Source organism: Tupaia chinensis, unplaced genomic scaffold, assembly GCF_000334495.1.
Source record: "Tupaia chinensis unplaced genomic scaffold, TupChi_1.0 Scaffold000088_1, whole genome shotgun sequence".
Classification (NCBI taxonomy): Eukaryota; Metazoa; Chordata; class Mammalia; order Scandentia; family Tupaiidae; genus Tupaia; species Tupaia belangeri.
The window spans coordinates 6,195,736-6,210,978 of NW_006159550.1; the positions used below are offsets into that span (position 1 = coordinate 6,195,736).

General features: G+C 55.5%; 1 protein-coding gene across 3 annotated transcripts in view; it reads left to right on the forward strand.

Moving 5' to 3' along the window:
• The window catches only part of ELMO1 (engulfment and cell motility 1), a 514,794-nt gene that overhangs the window by 143,064 nt on the left and 356,487 nt on the right, over window positions 1–15,243 (forward strand). For all 3 annotated transcript variants that reach the window (XM_006143011.3, XM_027769765.1, XM_027769766.1), the window contains one exon: window positions 70–201. In XM_006143011.3, the coding sequence (XP_006143073.1) occupies window positions 70–201 (132 nt within the window). The remainder of the gene's footprint in view (window positions 1–69; window positions 202–15,243) is intronic.

Here is a 15,243-nt window from a genome sequence, read left to right on the forward strand (position 1 = left end):
GGGGGGTATGTGACACTACAGAATGAAAACAACTGCCCCTCCCGTTTTCTTTCTCCTTCACTCCTTCAGGCTCAGAGGGACATCATATTTGAACTTCGAAGAATTGCTTTCGATGCAGAGTCTGAACCTAATAACAGCAGTGGCAGCATGGAGAAACGCAAGTCCATGTACACCCGGGATTATAAAAAACTTGGCTTCATCGTAAGTAAGCTCGCTCCAGTAAGCTCTCCCCTTCCAGCCTCCCTGGGCCTGACCTCAGCCACATCGAGCGTGTGGTCCTCTTGCACTTTACAGAAGAGTTTCCACATTTCCAGATGTTCATCTGGTTTAAACAGGATCATACGAAAATCTCTCCTGGCCACAGCGAAATGGAATAACTTGCACAAGTGTGACTAATACTGAGTTTGTTTATGCAGTTCTGATTAAGTGTAACCGAGAGTAGTTAGCTGGGAAGGCATCTAGACTTCCTTAAACCTACTTCACAAGGTGCTTGAAGTTCTGTTTGGATTCAACGGTTGATGGCACTGGGGTAGATCTTATTACCGGCTTAGTGACTGCATTACTTGTGCACATCAGTTTCATATCAAAACCAAATTGAAAGTCTCCTCAATGTTTTCCTAAAAGCTTTCTCTCACACGAGCGCTGAGAGGCGGTCTCCTCGCATGTTTTCAGTTTTTCCGTCAGGACACAAGCCTATCCGGGACGTAGCCTGCTGCTTGTATTTCTCCTTGCCCTTATCACAGGTTTTGAGTGACCGTCACCCAATTGCAAATTCTGTAGGTGTAAACTTTGGTTTTCAGTTTAATGACCATTAGAAACATGAACAAGTGGGGACCAGCAGATGGCATGGTGGTTAAGGCGCTGGACTCCCACATGGTCACCCACAGTTCAAGTCCTGGACCTGGCGGCTCGCTTTCTCTCTTTCTCTCTCTCTCTCTCTCTCTCTCTCTCTCTCTCTCTACCTCTCTCTGTCTCTCTCTGATAAGCACATGTGCCCTGTAGCAAATTTAAAACAAATAATAGTAATAAAAAATAAAGTAAATAATTAGAAAGAAAGAAAGAAATATGAATGAGTTTCTGGCTTCATTGGTTGGAAGTCACCAGGCATAATTTGATGCTTTCAAATACTCTTTCCTTGAAAACATATTTTCTCTGTACATATTTGTACGTCTGTGTGTGTGGATGCTTTGTGGACAGACACTGACATGTACCCTGCCGTGCATATGTAAGTCCATGTAGCACACACCGGTACTAGTATTTCCATGTAATTTGGCGCCAGAGGTGTACTGCTTTCTGTGTTATTTGGGAAGCCTTGTCTCTCATGGGAGTTTTCTTTGGAATTGTGTCCACCTCAGGGACAGGCACTGCCTTCGTTCCTGGGGAGCTGGGCGTTACTGGAATGTTCTGCAGCTTGTCTACCCGGGCTCTCACTGGCGAGTCGCTGTTCTGAAATGACCGATACGCCTGTGAGTAACATCTTTGCAGCCTGGTAGTTATGCACACAGGACCACGTTATTGGGGTAAATGCATGGAGCTCTAATTTCTATGCTCTGTATTTTCAAGGCTTTGGATACGGTCAACTTGCTTTCCACAAACACGGAGAATTCCCACTTTAACCAGAGTGGGTCAGACTGGCCGTTCTAAAAGAATCTTCTCTACTAGTGTTTTTCAAGCTAAAACAAAGCCAGTCTGGTAAGCTGTTGCGGTTATAGCATTAGGGTTAAAATGACTATTAACATCAGAATACTTGAGTAGATTGCCCTTGGCAGTGTCCTGACGTCTTATACTATCCTATCCTGTATTTTGGTTTGGGAATTCCACTTGCTCTTTCAGTGATACCATTTATTTTATTGATTGATTGATTGGAGATGTTTTTGCTATAGGGTGCGTGCACTCACCAGAAAGAGAGAGACAGAGAGACAGAAAGTGAGAAATCACCCCCCAGGGGAGATGGCTACGCTGCAATCCCTTCTCCTCCATTCTCCTCTCGGGATCTTGGGCACGCACGCACATGCACCTGATGTGAGTTTAAGCCACTGGGTCCAGGGCTCAAACCTTGGTCGACTACCTGGGAGTCCAGTGACATAGCCATTACGCTAACTGCTGGTCCCTAGTGATAGGGATTTTTTAAAAAAATTTAGCAAAATAGAAGTTGTAACTGGTGCCCAAGCGAGAGTGGCCTGCACTTGTGTGTAGACAGGGCTAGAGTGACAGGGGTCCGATGACCAGGGCCTGCTACCGACATGCAGCCCAGGGCAGGGGAAGGCTTACCTTCTCCCTCACCCCTGTCATGCCAGGTCATGCTTCTGTGTGTGAACAAGGCACCTCTACGTCGCTAGGGCGGCTTGGGGAGACCCCGAGTCCTGTCAGAGGGACCGCAGGAGAGACCAGGCTGTGCGTTCAGAGAATGCCCCCAGTTGATTCTGACACCCCGCCTGGGGAGGCCTGGCGACTGCCCTTTCACCTCCCCTGTGCCACGGGCCTTCTCCCGGCTGGGCAGGAAGTGCTCCCTCCAGGATCCACGAGCCTCTCCCACGGGCATGGGCTCCTCATGTGAGATCCTAGTGGTGATTTTAGCAGTTCATGTGAGTCCTTCATGAAGCACAGTGCAGCTTTCTGTTTTCTTTTTGAACACTGAAAGTTAACTGGCTGTGGTTTGAAGACCTTCAGCACTGATGAGACACACTCCTCCAAAACGTGGAAAGTCACTGTAGAAAACAGGGAGCCCGAACAGAGGATAACCAAAAGCGAGTGTTGGTTCCTTTCATTACCCCGCGGTTTTGTCCTAGTTTTCAATTTTAGTCCATTCCCTGAAACTTCTCCAGACCACGGTATTGCATCAGAGCTGAGAAGTTGGGAGGCTGTGAGCGACGATTTCTCCCGCTGGCAGCAGCCCACAGCTGGGACAAGCCGCCGCTCCCACTTAGGAAGGCCTGCTGGCCCGAAAGCCACGGTGAAGCGCATCGCGTGCTCGTGGCGCCCCCTAGCGGCCGTCCTGCAGAACCGCGGGAAGCTGGCCGGTAGCGCAGAGGCAGACGCGGGGCAGAGTTCTGTCCCCCACACAGGGACGCTCTGCTGTGCCACTCCTTCCTGAGCCTGAAGGAGCACGCTGGGGTTTGGAAAGCGTTTGGATCTCTTTGAGGACAGGTGTAAGTCATAGATGAAGACTGCTTGCCCTCTCCCACTGGTCCACCCAGGTAGCCTCGCGGGACTTTGGAGTGGAGGCACCTGGGTTAGGTCCAGCTTCCCCACTTCTGAGCTCGGGGCCAGGGTGCTAGCCCTTTAACCTGTTTGGGCCTCGGTGCGCAGCTGTGAAACGGAGCTGATTTTCACTTTCCAGCTGTGGGAGGCCCCGCAAGGTCAGTGACTGTCACAGCCCTGGGGTGGCAGGTGCGCTCAGGGGGTGACGCCCCCTCTGCCCTTCCCGGGAGCACAGCACGGCAACGCCAGCAGCCTTTCACACTTTCCAGGGTAGAGCTGGCCCGCTGTAGCCCCGGGGCTAAGGGACTCGGATCCTGCATGGCCAGCCACTGTCCGCCAGGGCCCCTGGATTGAAAAACACATCCAGCCGAAGAGCACGCGTGCCCAAAACCCTGACCTGACGGGGAGGAGGAGAGGGACCGCGGTGCGACCCTGCCCCACGGCGGTGCTTCCTCCCTCCCTGTCTCTGGGGAACACACACACCCTCTGGCTATTAAAGGAAAAGGAGGAGGGGCCGTCATCCCGTCATCCCGACAGGGCGAGCTCAGATGTTCAGGGGTGGTGGGCCACAGCGCTGTGAAGGCAGACGGGCCTCACGTCCCCCGCTGCTTGTCCCAGTGGAGCACTCGCTTCTGGTAAAACAATTCTCGGCTCGGTCTGCTGTGGCGAATTGGCCGAGGTCAGTCACCGCAGAGTGCCCGCCTTCACACAAGCCTGTCTTCCAGCCGGCTGCGTGTCCAGGCTGAGCCCCACAGGCTGTGCAGGCCCTGGACCTGGGGGACCCCGTGGCCTCCTGACTCGCACTCCCAGGGTGGATGACCATGCTTCAGGGTGTTTGCTCGTCGCAGTGGGAGAAGTCATGGTTTCTACCAGTGGGATGGGTGTGTGGACCCAGTTAGGGGCTAGCCGTGTGTCCTTCGGGACAGAGCTGGGGACAGCGAGCAGGCCGTGAGGTTCAGCCCCATGCTGATGTTACGGTTACCATGGCTCCATAGGAAGGGCCCATGCCACTGTGACAGCTGGTGACGGGAAGTGTGGGAGTGGCCGAGTGCCTGGGACCGGTCACGGACACTGCTCGCACACCCGCAAACCATCGGGCCTGGCCAACATCGATGTCGCCTGCAGGGAGGGAAGTGGGGTGCTGGGAGGGAAGGAGGCAACACTGGTTTCAGGTCAAGGGAGTTTGCAACCTAGTCCACCTCGTTACTCGCGGATTCTCTTTACGGGTACTCCTCAGTCAGCACTCACGTGTTCGCGAGGCCGCTCCTGGACATGTGTGACGCGGGACATTAGAGTGGCCTGGCTCGGTGTTCGGGTCGAACAGGCCACAGGGCGGAGCCCCGCCTTCCAGCCTCAGCTGTCAGTAGTACACGGCGTCCTCAGCCCGGCGAGGGCCACGTGTCTCTCACTGCTGTTCCTGTTGATAACCTGGCCACGGGGAGTGGGCAGTGCCCAAGTGCTGTGTGCTGTCTGGGAGAGCAGGGGCCACCAGGCACCTCCCAGAGCAGACGGTGCGTGCTGGGGCCCAGGGCTGCCGCTGCGAGCAGTGTCAGCGCGTCGACGTGTGTACCAGGACGGTGTCCTCAGATAGACGTGCCCGCGAGTAGGGCTGCATGCTGACTCCGACACGTGTGACCCGAGGCTTGCAGGGCTTCGTAACCCAAGAGTCCGTGGAAAAACGGAGCTGGCGTATGCGTTTACCGTGGTGCAGGGAAGTTTGGAGTTCGTGCAGTTTTTCAGAATACACCTCCTCAGTGAACTCTGGGAATCACCACCCTGCACCCCAGGGCTTGGTCCAGCGCTTGTTCACTCAGAGTTTGCAGTGGCTTTATAGGCTCTACTGCTGGGAAGGGGCCGTGGCCACACTCGGAAGTCCCTGGGCAGCTTTCAGGCATGAGGAAGCCGGGGGGACAGACCCAGAGGGTCCCATGTGTGGTCGGATCCACGGCAGGAGAAAGCTTGCCCTCACGGGGGGAAGGAGACGTTCCGATAACTCCTGCAAATCATTTAGCATTGCCCGGGCCGTGCAGGGTTCACAAGGGCAGTGTTGTAACTCGCTGGGATTTCTCTCACTGTAAAGCCAGAAACCGCCTGAAACTGCGGCTAACCAAAATACCACGCCCCGAAAATCTGGTGAATTTGTCCCAGAGTCATTGTAAGTAGAGAACGCAGTCTCTCCTCCATCACACCATTCCTGATAGGAATTATTTTTATCTATTTATTTACTTTCTGAAGAACACTGTACACATGTGAAAGAGACAGAGGGACAGAGGGACCGGCGGAGAGCACCCCACCGTGGGCACGGTCCCGCCGCGCTCCGTTTTCCTCCAGCTCAGTCCTGCTGGGCCCCTGGGCACACATGCACGTACCTGGCACGTTTTTCATGCTGCCAGGGCTGGGATTCAAACCTCAGTCGGCCATGGGGGACCCCTCTCCCTATGCACAGGGCTAGCCCCCAACAGGATTTTATTCTAAGCTTCTGTCACTGAAAATAGCAGTCAGGCCCTGGAGCACAGGGAGGCTCTGGTAAGAAGCTAGAATGCATTCACGGGGCTTGAAGAAGTTACATTTGGACATTTGCCTAATTGTTTTGCTTCTCAGCTCCATTTTCAACAAGGCATCTCTGGAAAGCACAGGATAGAGCAGGTTTTTGTAAATTGAACCCCTGATCCCGGTATGAATGGTTTAGTGATTGGGATAGTTTTAAAAAACTACATAGTTAGCAGTGGGACACGTGTGCACAGAGACAGAGGAAGTAAGAAATCACCCCATCCCTTCTATTTCTTTCTCTTGGGACTTTTGGGCACCCACAGACACATGCCTGGCATATTTTTCAAACCACGGGGTCCAGGACTCGAACCACTCACTCAGCCATGTAGGGTCTAGCTGCCTTACCCGTCATGCCACCATCTGGCCCTGCAATGGTAGTCTTAACCAAGCACTTTCCTTTCAAATAATTTATAACCCATAAACAACAAGTCAGAAAAAGCAAAGGAACAAAGAGCTCTCTGTAAGCCCACGCTCACTAACATCCTATAAGTTTTAGCTGCTTAGAATTCAGGAGGTGCCTGGGTGCTCTGCAGGGAGCTCTGGCCGGTTCCTTTCACGCGGGGGACCCTCCCGAGACCTTGGTGGAGGGAGGGGTTACCGGGACTAGGGCGGTCGCATGGTTCAGGTGGGACCTTGCAGCACTGTTCCTGGGCACCAAGGCTTACATTACCGGCCTCCTTGGTGCTCCCTCCGATCGGGCACCGTCTTTCGCCATGTGGAAAGCTGCAGCCCAGCCCTAATCATCTCTAGAACAGTCATGTACACGGGGGTCCGAGGCCTGCGCTAACGGATTCCTTCCTGCAGCTGGAGCAGAAGCTGCCACCAGGTGGCGCAGCGCACAGCCGTGGGAGGCTCAGGGCCGCCCGACCCCTGGCAGGGCAGCCCTGCTTCCCAGCAGGTGCAGGCTGAAGCTGGGGCCCGAGCTTGGGGCTCTTCAGAGGTCTCTTAAGCTTTCCATTGGGCCCAGCAGGGGCTGGAAGTGTTCTTTTTTCCCCTTCTTTTAAAAGTATTTCTGGCTTTCTGACAGCAAATATTACATATATTCTTTGTAAGGCTAAGTGGTGGAGTTTCGGTGGTCCACAGACTGTTTTCGTTTGTTTTATCGCCGAGGGCGTGTGTGCTCACCAGGGAGGGGGAGAAGCAGCGCCCCGTGGAGTGTGGTCACCCTGCAGTCCTTTCCCTCCATGTCTCCATCCTGTCAGGACTTTGGACAGGCATGCACAGGTACCCAGCGTGTTTTACAAGCCACCAGGATCGGGATTTGAACCCTGGTTGGCTGTGTGGGATCCGATGTCCAATACGCAGTGCTTTGCCACTTGCTTCCGGCCTGGCCCTGTGCGCATTCAAAGATGCCCACCACCTGGCCTCCCTGTCCAGGGATGGCCTGCTGCTCGAGACAGGCCATCTGGCACCCCGTCCCCATGTCATGAGCGTCTGTCAGGGGCCTGCACTGCCCACAGACCCAGTTCTCTCTGCTGTGGAAATGCAGGAGGATGCACTGGGAATGGGCAACCTCAGTGAGTACTGACCGTAAAGGCAGCAGTACGAGGCATGCTGGGGCTGAGCTATGCAGTTAAAGGGCGGTGACCACAGGGCAGGGGCCGGCGGTGTCCTGGTGGACCAGCCTTGGCGAGGTGTTGACCAGAGCTGTCCGGGAAGTCGGGTCCGAATCTCGGGGTGTATTTCTCAAGTAAGAAGACTCTTTAGAACGATCGTCCGGCTTTTTCTTTTACCCACTTCCGAAGCTGGGTATTCAGAGGTGCCCTGGACACGCCTGTTTTCATGGTGGGGAGCACTCGGGTCCCTTGAACCTTTTATTGTCTCCCTTTTCTGTCTTTACTTCCTCTTCCTCATTCCAACGAACATCTGGGAGTATTCTGGAAGGAAAGGACGCCTCAGCGGGCCCGGGCCGTTTCGCTGCTCACGCCCTCCCAAGACCGGAGGAGAAGGGATGGTGTGTCCCTCCTTGCAGGTGAAGAGGGGCTTCCGTGGCCTGCCCCCTGCTCAGGGCTGGCTCTGTGGTGTCCTCCTTGGGTGTCCTGGGGAGTCACTAAGTGTGACCTGCTCTGTCTTTGTGTCCGCTTCCATGTGCAGAGACCGTAGCTGCGTGTGGCTGTGTGTAGCTGCGTGTGCAGAGAGGAACCGCGCTGGGAAGCTGTCTTGCAGAACCCAGGGTGGTCAGACCTCAGGTCCCCTCAGCGTCACTGCACCAAGCCCCGAGCACAGGGCCCAGGGGCTCCTGGGGCACCTCCATTCAGCTGAGCGCCATCGTACCCCTGGGGATGCAGAGACAGCGAGAAGCTGCTCTCACCCTGCCCGTGGACCGTCCTCCCCGACGCAGTGGCCATCCCGCTGTGCTGGGAAAGGACCCCCCAGCTGAGCAGTGTGGCCCACAGGGGCAGCCCTGACACGCACTCCGTCACCCCCGGGGGCCAGCCGTCAGCCCCTTTTGTTACTTTTAGTGTTACCGCGGGTCTGTGTGGCTCCTGTTCCCTGCGTGGCGGTTTTACACGTGTGTGCGCTTCAGAGAGCTCATGGAAAGCAGAATGAAGGTGCAGATGTGGGGCCGGCCTGGGCAACCGAGCTGCGGTCTGGACCCCTGGGTGGGCTTGAGACATGCCAGGCGTGTGCACGGGTACCGTGTCCTTGGGTGCTAAAGGGCCGTGGAGACGGGGTGACAGGGTGGCCACTGGGGTGCCTTTCTCTTGCCCTCTTGCTCTTGTTTGCATGCATGCCAGATCATGAATATAAAAGGCAGACTGCAAAGAGCGTGAGGGGGTGGGGAACCAGCAGATGGCGTAAGGGTTACATCACTGGATTCCCACATAGCCATCTGCAGTTCAAATCCTGGACCTGGCGGCTTGAAACTCACGCTGGGCATGTGTGCCCCAAATCCCGAGGATGGAGGAGAAGGGATTGTGGCATGGCCATGCCTCTGGGGGGTGATTTCTCTCTTCCTGTCTCTCTCTCTCTCTCTGTGGTGAGTGCATGTGCCCTAGGGCAAAAATCGGTATCACAAAAGAAAAGCAAAGCATGGGGCTGACTCGGGTTAGAGGCACAGGCCGGCCACACCTCGAGTCCTGGCCCCAGGGCCTTGAGAAGCACCCTGAATGCCTGTGTACTGCAGGTCCTGAAGGGGTGGAGAAAGGATCGTGGCACAGCTGCACCCCATCGGGGCGCCTTATCCTTCATTCCTTCTGGTAAGCTCTCCTGTCTTCTGGTAATTAAAACAAAACAAGCAAACAAAAAACTGAGTTTATTTGGTGGCAAAAAAAATGTGAAGTTCATGTCTCTTTTTCAGAATATGTGTTTTCTATGAGCTTTTGGTAATATCTTTTCTTTATACTGAGAGAGGGCACAGCATCGTGGGAGCTGAGGAATAATCCCATTTAAGAAACACCCACCCTCTGGGTGGATATCACTGAATGGGGGGACACCTAAATTTTTACTTTTTAAAATTGTTAAGCATTTTGATATTTTTAAAGGAGAAATATGAAGTTCACATGAACTGTGATTCATCACCAGGACTATTCCAGAGTTTCCTTCTCTGTCACTCTCGTTACATTCGCCAGAGGGTGCACGCGCTCCACAGAGAACGAGGGAACGTGACAGAACACCCTCCCGGGCAGTCATGCCGCAGTCCCTTCTCCTCCGTTTCTCCCTTTCTTCAGGATCCTGGGCAGGCGAGCAGTGAGCCTGGGTGTTTCTCAAGCCCCTGGGTCTGAGACTCACCCTCCTGTTGGCCATGTGGGATCCAGCCACCTTGACCACCACCATGCCATGGGCTGGCCCACCTCTCTTGGTTTTGACTGTACTTAATTTTAACGCTAGATCCCAAATTTCTCAGGGATGGTCATTGAAAACTTGGTGAGAAGACATTCCTCCCAATCCCGGGTCTCCCACCTCCCTGCCCCGGCAGCTGCCCCCGCGGTGCCAGCCAAGGGACTGATTTCCCCTTCAGAGTCCAATCTGCGTTGTGACCGCTAGGGGGCGCGCCTAACAAAGCCATGTGCGGCTGGACCTCGTGTTCCCTGCGTGGCGGTTTTACACGTGTGTGCGCTTCAGAGAGCTCATGGAAAGCAGAATGAAGGTGCAGATGTGGGGCCGGCCTGGGCAACCGAGCTGCGGTCTGGACCCCTGGGTGGGCTTGAGACATGCCAGGCGTGTGCACGGGTACCGTGTCCTTGGGTGCTAAAGGGCCGTGGAGACGGGGTGACAGGGTGGCCACTGGGGTGCCTTTCTCTTGCCCTCTTGCTCTTGTTTGCATGCATGCCAGATCATGAATATAAAAGGCAGACTGCAAAGAGCGTGAGGGGGTGGGGAACCAGCAGATGGCGTAAGGGTTACATCACTGGATTCCCACATAGCCATCTGCAGTTCAAATCCTGGACCTGGCGGCTTGAAACTCACGCTGGGCATGTGTGCCCCAAATCCCGAGGATGGAGGAGAAGGGATTGTGGCATGGCCATGCCTCTGGGGGGTGATTTCTCTCTTCCTGTCTCTCTCTCTCTCTCTGTGGTGAGTGCATGTGCCCTAGGGCAAAAATCGGTATCACAAAAGAAAAGCAAAGCATGGGGCTGACTCGGGTTAGAGGCACAGGCCGGCCACACCTCGAGTCCTGGCCCCAGGGCCTTGAGAAGCACCCTGAATGCCTGTGTACTGCAGGTCCTGAAGGGGTGGAGAAAGGATCGTGGCACAGCTGCACCCCATCGGGGCGCCTTATCCTTCATTCCTTCTGGTAAGCTCTCCTGTCTTCTGGTAATTAAAACAAAACAAGCAAACAAAAAACTGAGTTTATTTGGTGGCAAAAAAAATGTGAAGTTCATGTCTCTTTTTCAGAATATGTGTTTTCTATGAGCTTTTGGTAATATCTTTTCTTTATACTGAGAGAGGGCACAGCATCGTGGGAGCTGAGGAATAATCCCATTTAAGAAACACCCACCCTCTGGGTGGATATCACTGAATGGGGGGACACCTAAATTTTTACTTTTTAAAATTGTTAAGCATTTTGATATTTTTAAAGGAGAAATATGAAGTTCACATGAACTGTGATTCATCACCAGGACTATTCCAGAGTTTCCTTCTCTGTCACTCTCGTTACATTCGCCAGAGGGTGCACGCGCTCCACAGAGAACGAGGGAACGTGACAGAACACCCTCCCGGGCAGTCATGCCGCAGTCCCTTCTCCTCCGTTTCTCCCTTTCTTCAGGATCCTGGGCAGGCGAGCAGTGAGCCTGGGTGTTTCTCAAGCCCCTGGGTCTGAGACTCACCCTCCTGTTGGCCATGTGGGATCCAGCCACCTTGACCACCACCATGCCATGGGCTGGCCCACCTCTCTTGGTTTTGACTGTACTTAATTTTAACGCTAGATCCCAAATTTCTCAGGGATGGTCATTGAAAACTTGGTGAGAAGACATTCCTCCCAATCCCGGGTCTCCCACCTCCCTGCCCCGGCAGCTGCCCCCGCGGTGCCAGCCAAGGGACTGATTTCCCCTTCAGAGTCCAATCTGCGTTGTGACCGCTAGGGGGCGCGCCTAACAAAGCCATGTGCGGCTGGACCTCGCAGGCTGTGGGCTCGCAGAGAGCCCTGTGCTGCGCCTGCGCGGGGGGAATACAGCGTGGTTTTATGGACCAGAATAGCCCCGCCCCAGCCAAAACCCTTCTTTCCATTTTTCACTTAAAATCCATAAGAACTTGTCCCCTTTCAAACCTGGTTGCCGAAGAAGAAGGCAGTTATCGGAGTGACAGGCATTCCCCTCTCGGTGTCCTGCAAACTTTGCCTGTCCCCTTTCTTTGTGCGTGACTCTGAGCAGCAGGTGCAAGGGTGCGTGTGGGGTCGAGGGCAAGGACACCGAGGGTCTGGTGACGTAGGAGCAGGGACGTTCTGAGGCCACGTGGCAGCACGGCGCTGGCCCCAGGCTGTCTGGCGTGTCATTGTCCCTGCTGCTTGTTATGGGGCTGATGACCTAACGGATCTCAGTTCTTGCAGACCCCGTGGCACTGAGCACACCCCCATGCGCGCCTCTCTTGCTACGCCTTTTAGATCTGATGGCCAGACTCAGGACGGTGTATTTGCACCCTCGGTCCCTGGGCTCATTCTCTGGCCACAGCGAGCTAAGTGGAGAGCAGAAATGTGTGACTTCAGGACCAGCAGTTGGCGTAATGGCTACATCGCTGGGCTCCCACGTAGTCGACCGCAGTTTGCGTCCTGGACCCGGTGGCTTAAAACACGCCGAGCGCTGGGAACCAGCAGTTAGCGTAATGGCTATGTCGCTGGATTCCCACGTAGTCGACCGCGGTTCGTGTCCCGGACCCGGTGGCTTAAAACTCACGCCGAGCGCATGTGCGTGCGTGCGTGCCCAAGATCCCGAGAGGAGAATGGAGGAGAAGGGATTGCGGCGTGACCATCCCCTCTGGGGGGTGATTTCTCGCTTTCTGTCTCTATGTCTCTCTCTGTCTGGCTGGCGAGCGCACACGCCCTACAGTGAAAATCTCTCAAAAAAAAAGAAAAAAAAAACACGCCGAGAGCGTGTGCGTGTGTGCCCAAGATCCCGAGAGGAGAACAGAGAAGGGATTGCGGCGTGGCCATCCCCCCTGGGGGGGTGGTGATTTCTCGCTTTCTGTCTCTCTGTGTCTGTCTGGCGAGCGCATAAAAAAAAGTGTGACTTCAAAGAGCTAATCCTTCAGGTCCCAAGCCGTGACCTTCTGGAAGCTTGCTTAGCAAGGCAGGATTCTCAGTCCCTCACAGAGCCTCTTTAATGAGGAAGGAGGTGATTCCGCCCATGCGTTTTTGCTGCTCGGAGCCAGCACACAGGAACGCTGGCAAGGATCTCACTGCGGGTCCGGTCTGACGCAGGTGTCTGCTCTTCAGGGTTTTCAAAAGGGCTGGCAGGGCTCAAAACCAGGCATCGGGCCGGTGGTGGCATGGTGATTCCCACACGGCCGACTTTGCAGGTCCAGTCCTGGGCCCCAAGGCTTGAATAAACATGCCAGGTGCATGTGTGTGCATGCCCAAAATCCCAAGAGGAAAATGAAGCTGAAGGAACTGTGGCACGGCTCTCTGCCCGGGGGGTGATTTCTCACTTTCCCTCTCTGTCTCTCTGCGGAGTGCACGTGCTTATGGAAAAAAATTTTTAAAAAGGCAAAAAAAAAAAATCAGGTTTGCTGTCCACGGTGAAAGCTTTTTTTGTTGTTTGTTTTGTTTTGTTTTTAACAGATTTTTGCCATAGGGTGCATACACTTGCCAGAGAGAGAGACAGACAGAGAGAAGGAAAGTGAGAGATCGCCTCCCTCCCCAGGGACGGCCACAATGCAGACCTTGCTCCATTCCTCTCTCAGGATTTTGAGCACAAATGCGCATGTACCTGGTGTGACTCTCAGGTCAAACTGTGGTCAACCCTGTGGGAATCCAGCACCTTAAACACCACGCCACCTGCTGGCCTGACCGGAGCTGGGCAGTGCTCCCCGAGTGCCCCCCGAGTGCTCCACCGGAGCCCCATGCAGCAGAGCACTTGGGGGTTCCGTACCCGTGAGAGAGTGCCGAGAATGCCCAGCACCTCTTCCCGATAGCCCTTCTGAAGCCGCCTGGACTAGCGGTTTTCCTTCCAGGAGGATCATTTCACGTCACCCCTGAGAACAGCGCCGGCCATTCTGGGGTGCCGGGAGGAAGCTGAGGAATGACCAGTCCAGAAGGGCACGACATCCTCACGTCTTCCCCGCGGCCTCCCCTCGGGGGCTCTGAGCAGCTCCCCGGGAAGTCGCTGCGCCTCCTACTTCCACGGGCTTCCGGCACTCGCAACACCTGTGTGTGCGGCTTCCCCAGTGGTTGCCACTTGTCAAGGTGACCGTGGTGATGTGACCGCGGAGCAGCCGAGACCTAGACGCACGCGTTCCGTGGCTGCGACGAAGTAATTCATACACCGGGAGCCGGCTTGTGGCGTGGGATTCTAATTCTGGGGATGGCATTTTGTATGTGTGGGAGGACTGTCAAAACCTTCCCAAGGGGAAGGACAGGAGCCGACTTGAGAATCGTGGTTATGTAAGGGCCGGGGCCGTGCCCGTGCGGGCATCCCGGGACTTCCTGTGCGTGGTCATTCCCAAGAGGAGAGGGGGGCGGGAGGAACTTTCCAGGGCTCTGCAAACCTACGACTTTCAGGTGGCAGTGGCTCGCACTCCCAAGGAGGTGCTTGGGACAGCACAGTTAAAGGGTAGCAGTGTTCATGTCTTCGTCTATTTTTTCCTTTAAGTTTATCCATTTCTTCCCTGAGTCAGAGGCAGGGAGCAGGTCCTTCCAAAAGGGTCCTGATGCCATGATCCACGCCCAGCCTCGGCTAGCCCAGGAGGTGGGCACATGGGCCCCGTGTACTCCGGGTCTCGGGATGAGAACCCGGGACCTTCCCGTGGGTCTGCTTCACAGCAGCAGCTGTGGCTGCTGCTCCCCACCCAGCCCCAGGGGATGCGTAACCCCTTGCTTTCTTACTGTTCTTGCTCTTCTTTAAATGTTATGTTACCAAACTGTTAGGTGAGAATATATTTTTCCGTGGCCCCCAGGGTTCCACTGGCTTTACACCAGGGGACACAGCCCCAGAAGCTGCCCTCAGCTACGGTAGCATTGCAGGTGCTTTGGCCCCGGGGCAAGTGGTTTCCACACAGGTCTTGCTTCAGGCCCTAAGAGTCAAGGCGCTGTGCCATTCTTCCTGCCTGGGTTTGACGTGAACAGCATCCACAGCCCCGAGAGTAGGAGACCTGCCAGCAGCCTGTGGTGTCGCGGCAGGTGTGCAGGGGCACAGGTGTGCAGACTTCCTCTGCTCTCAGGTCGTCCAGGCGTAGGTGTGCAGGGGCACAGGTGTGCGGACTTCCTCTGCTCTCAGGTCGTCCAGGCGTAGGTGTGCAGGGGCACAGGTGTGCGGACTTCCTCTGCTCTCAGGTCGTCCAGGCGTAGGTGTGCAGGGGCACAGGTGTGCGGACTTCCTCTGCTCTCAGGTCGTCCAGGCGTAGGTGTGCAGGGGCACAGGTGTGCGGACTTCCTCTGCTCTCAGGTCGTCCAGGCGTAGGTGTGCAGGGGCACAGGTGTGCGGACTTCCTCTGCTCTCAGGTCGTCCAGGCGTAGGTGTGCAGGGGCACAGGTGTGCGGACTTCCTCTGCTCTCAGGTCGTCCAGGCGTAGGTGTGCAGGGGCACAGGTGTGCGGACTTCCTCTGCTCTCAGGTCGTCCAGCCCAAGGTGTGGACTGTGGCTGCTCGGGCAGCCGTGGGCTCAGCATGGCGCTTTTCCGGCCTCTGGGTGCTCTGCGGGGACACCGAGGACACTCCCCACTTGCTGGCATCCTGGAGTAGCGGTGGCCCTCACACTGGGCATGTGGTCACCATGAAGGACGTTGGTGTGGCAGGCGCCTGCTCCCGCGTAGGGGACATCGGCAGACGCTACTGTTCCAGGCTGTCCACTGAGGCCGCAGGAGGAGCCACTGCCCGGCAGGGGGGGAGGGGCGGGCGGG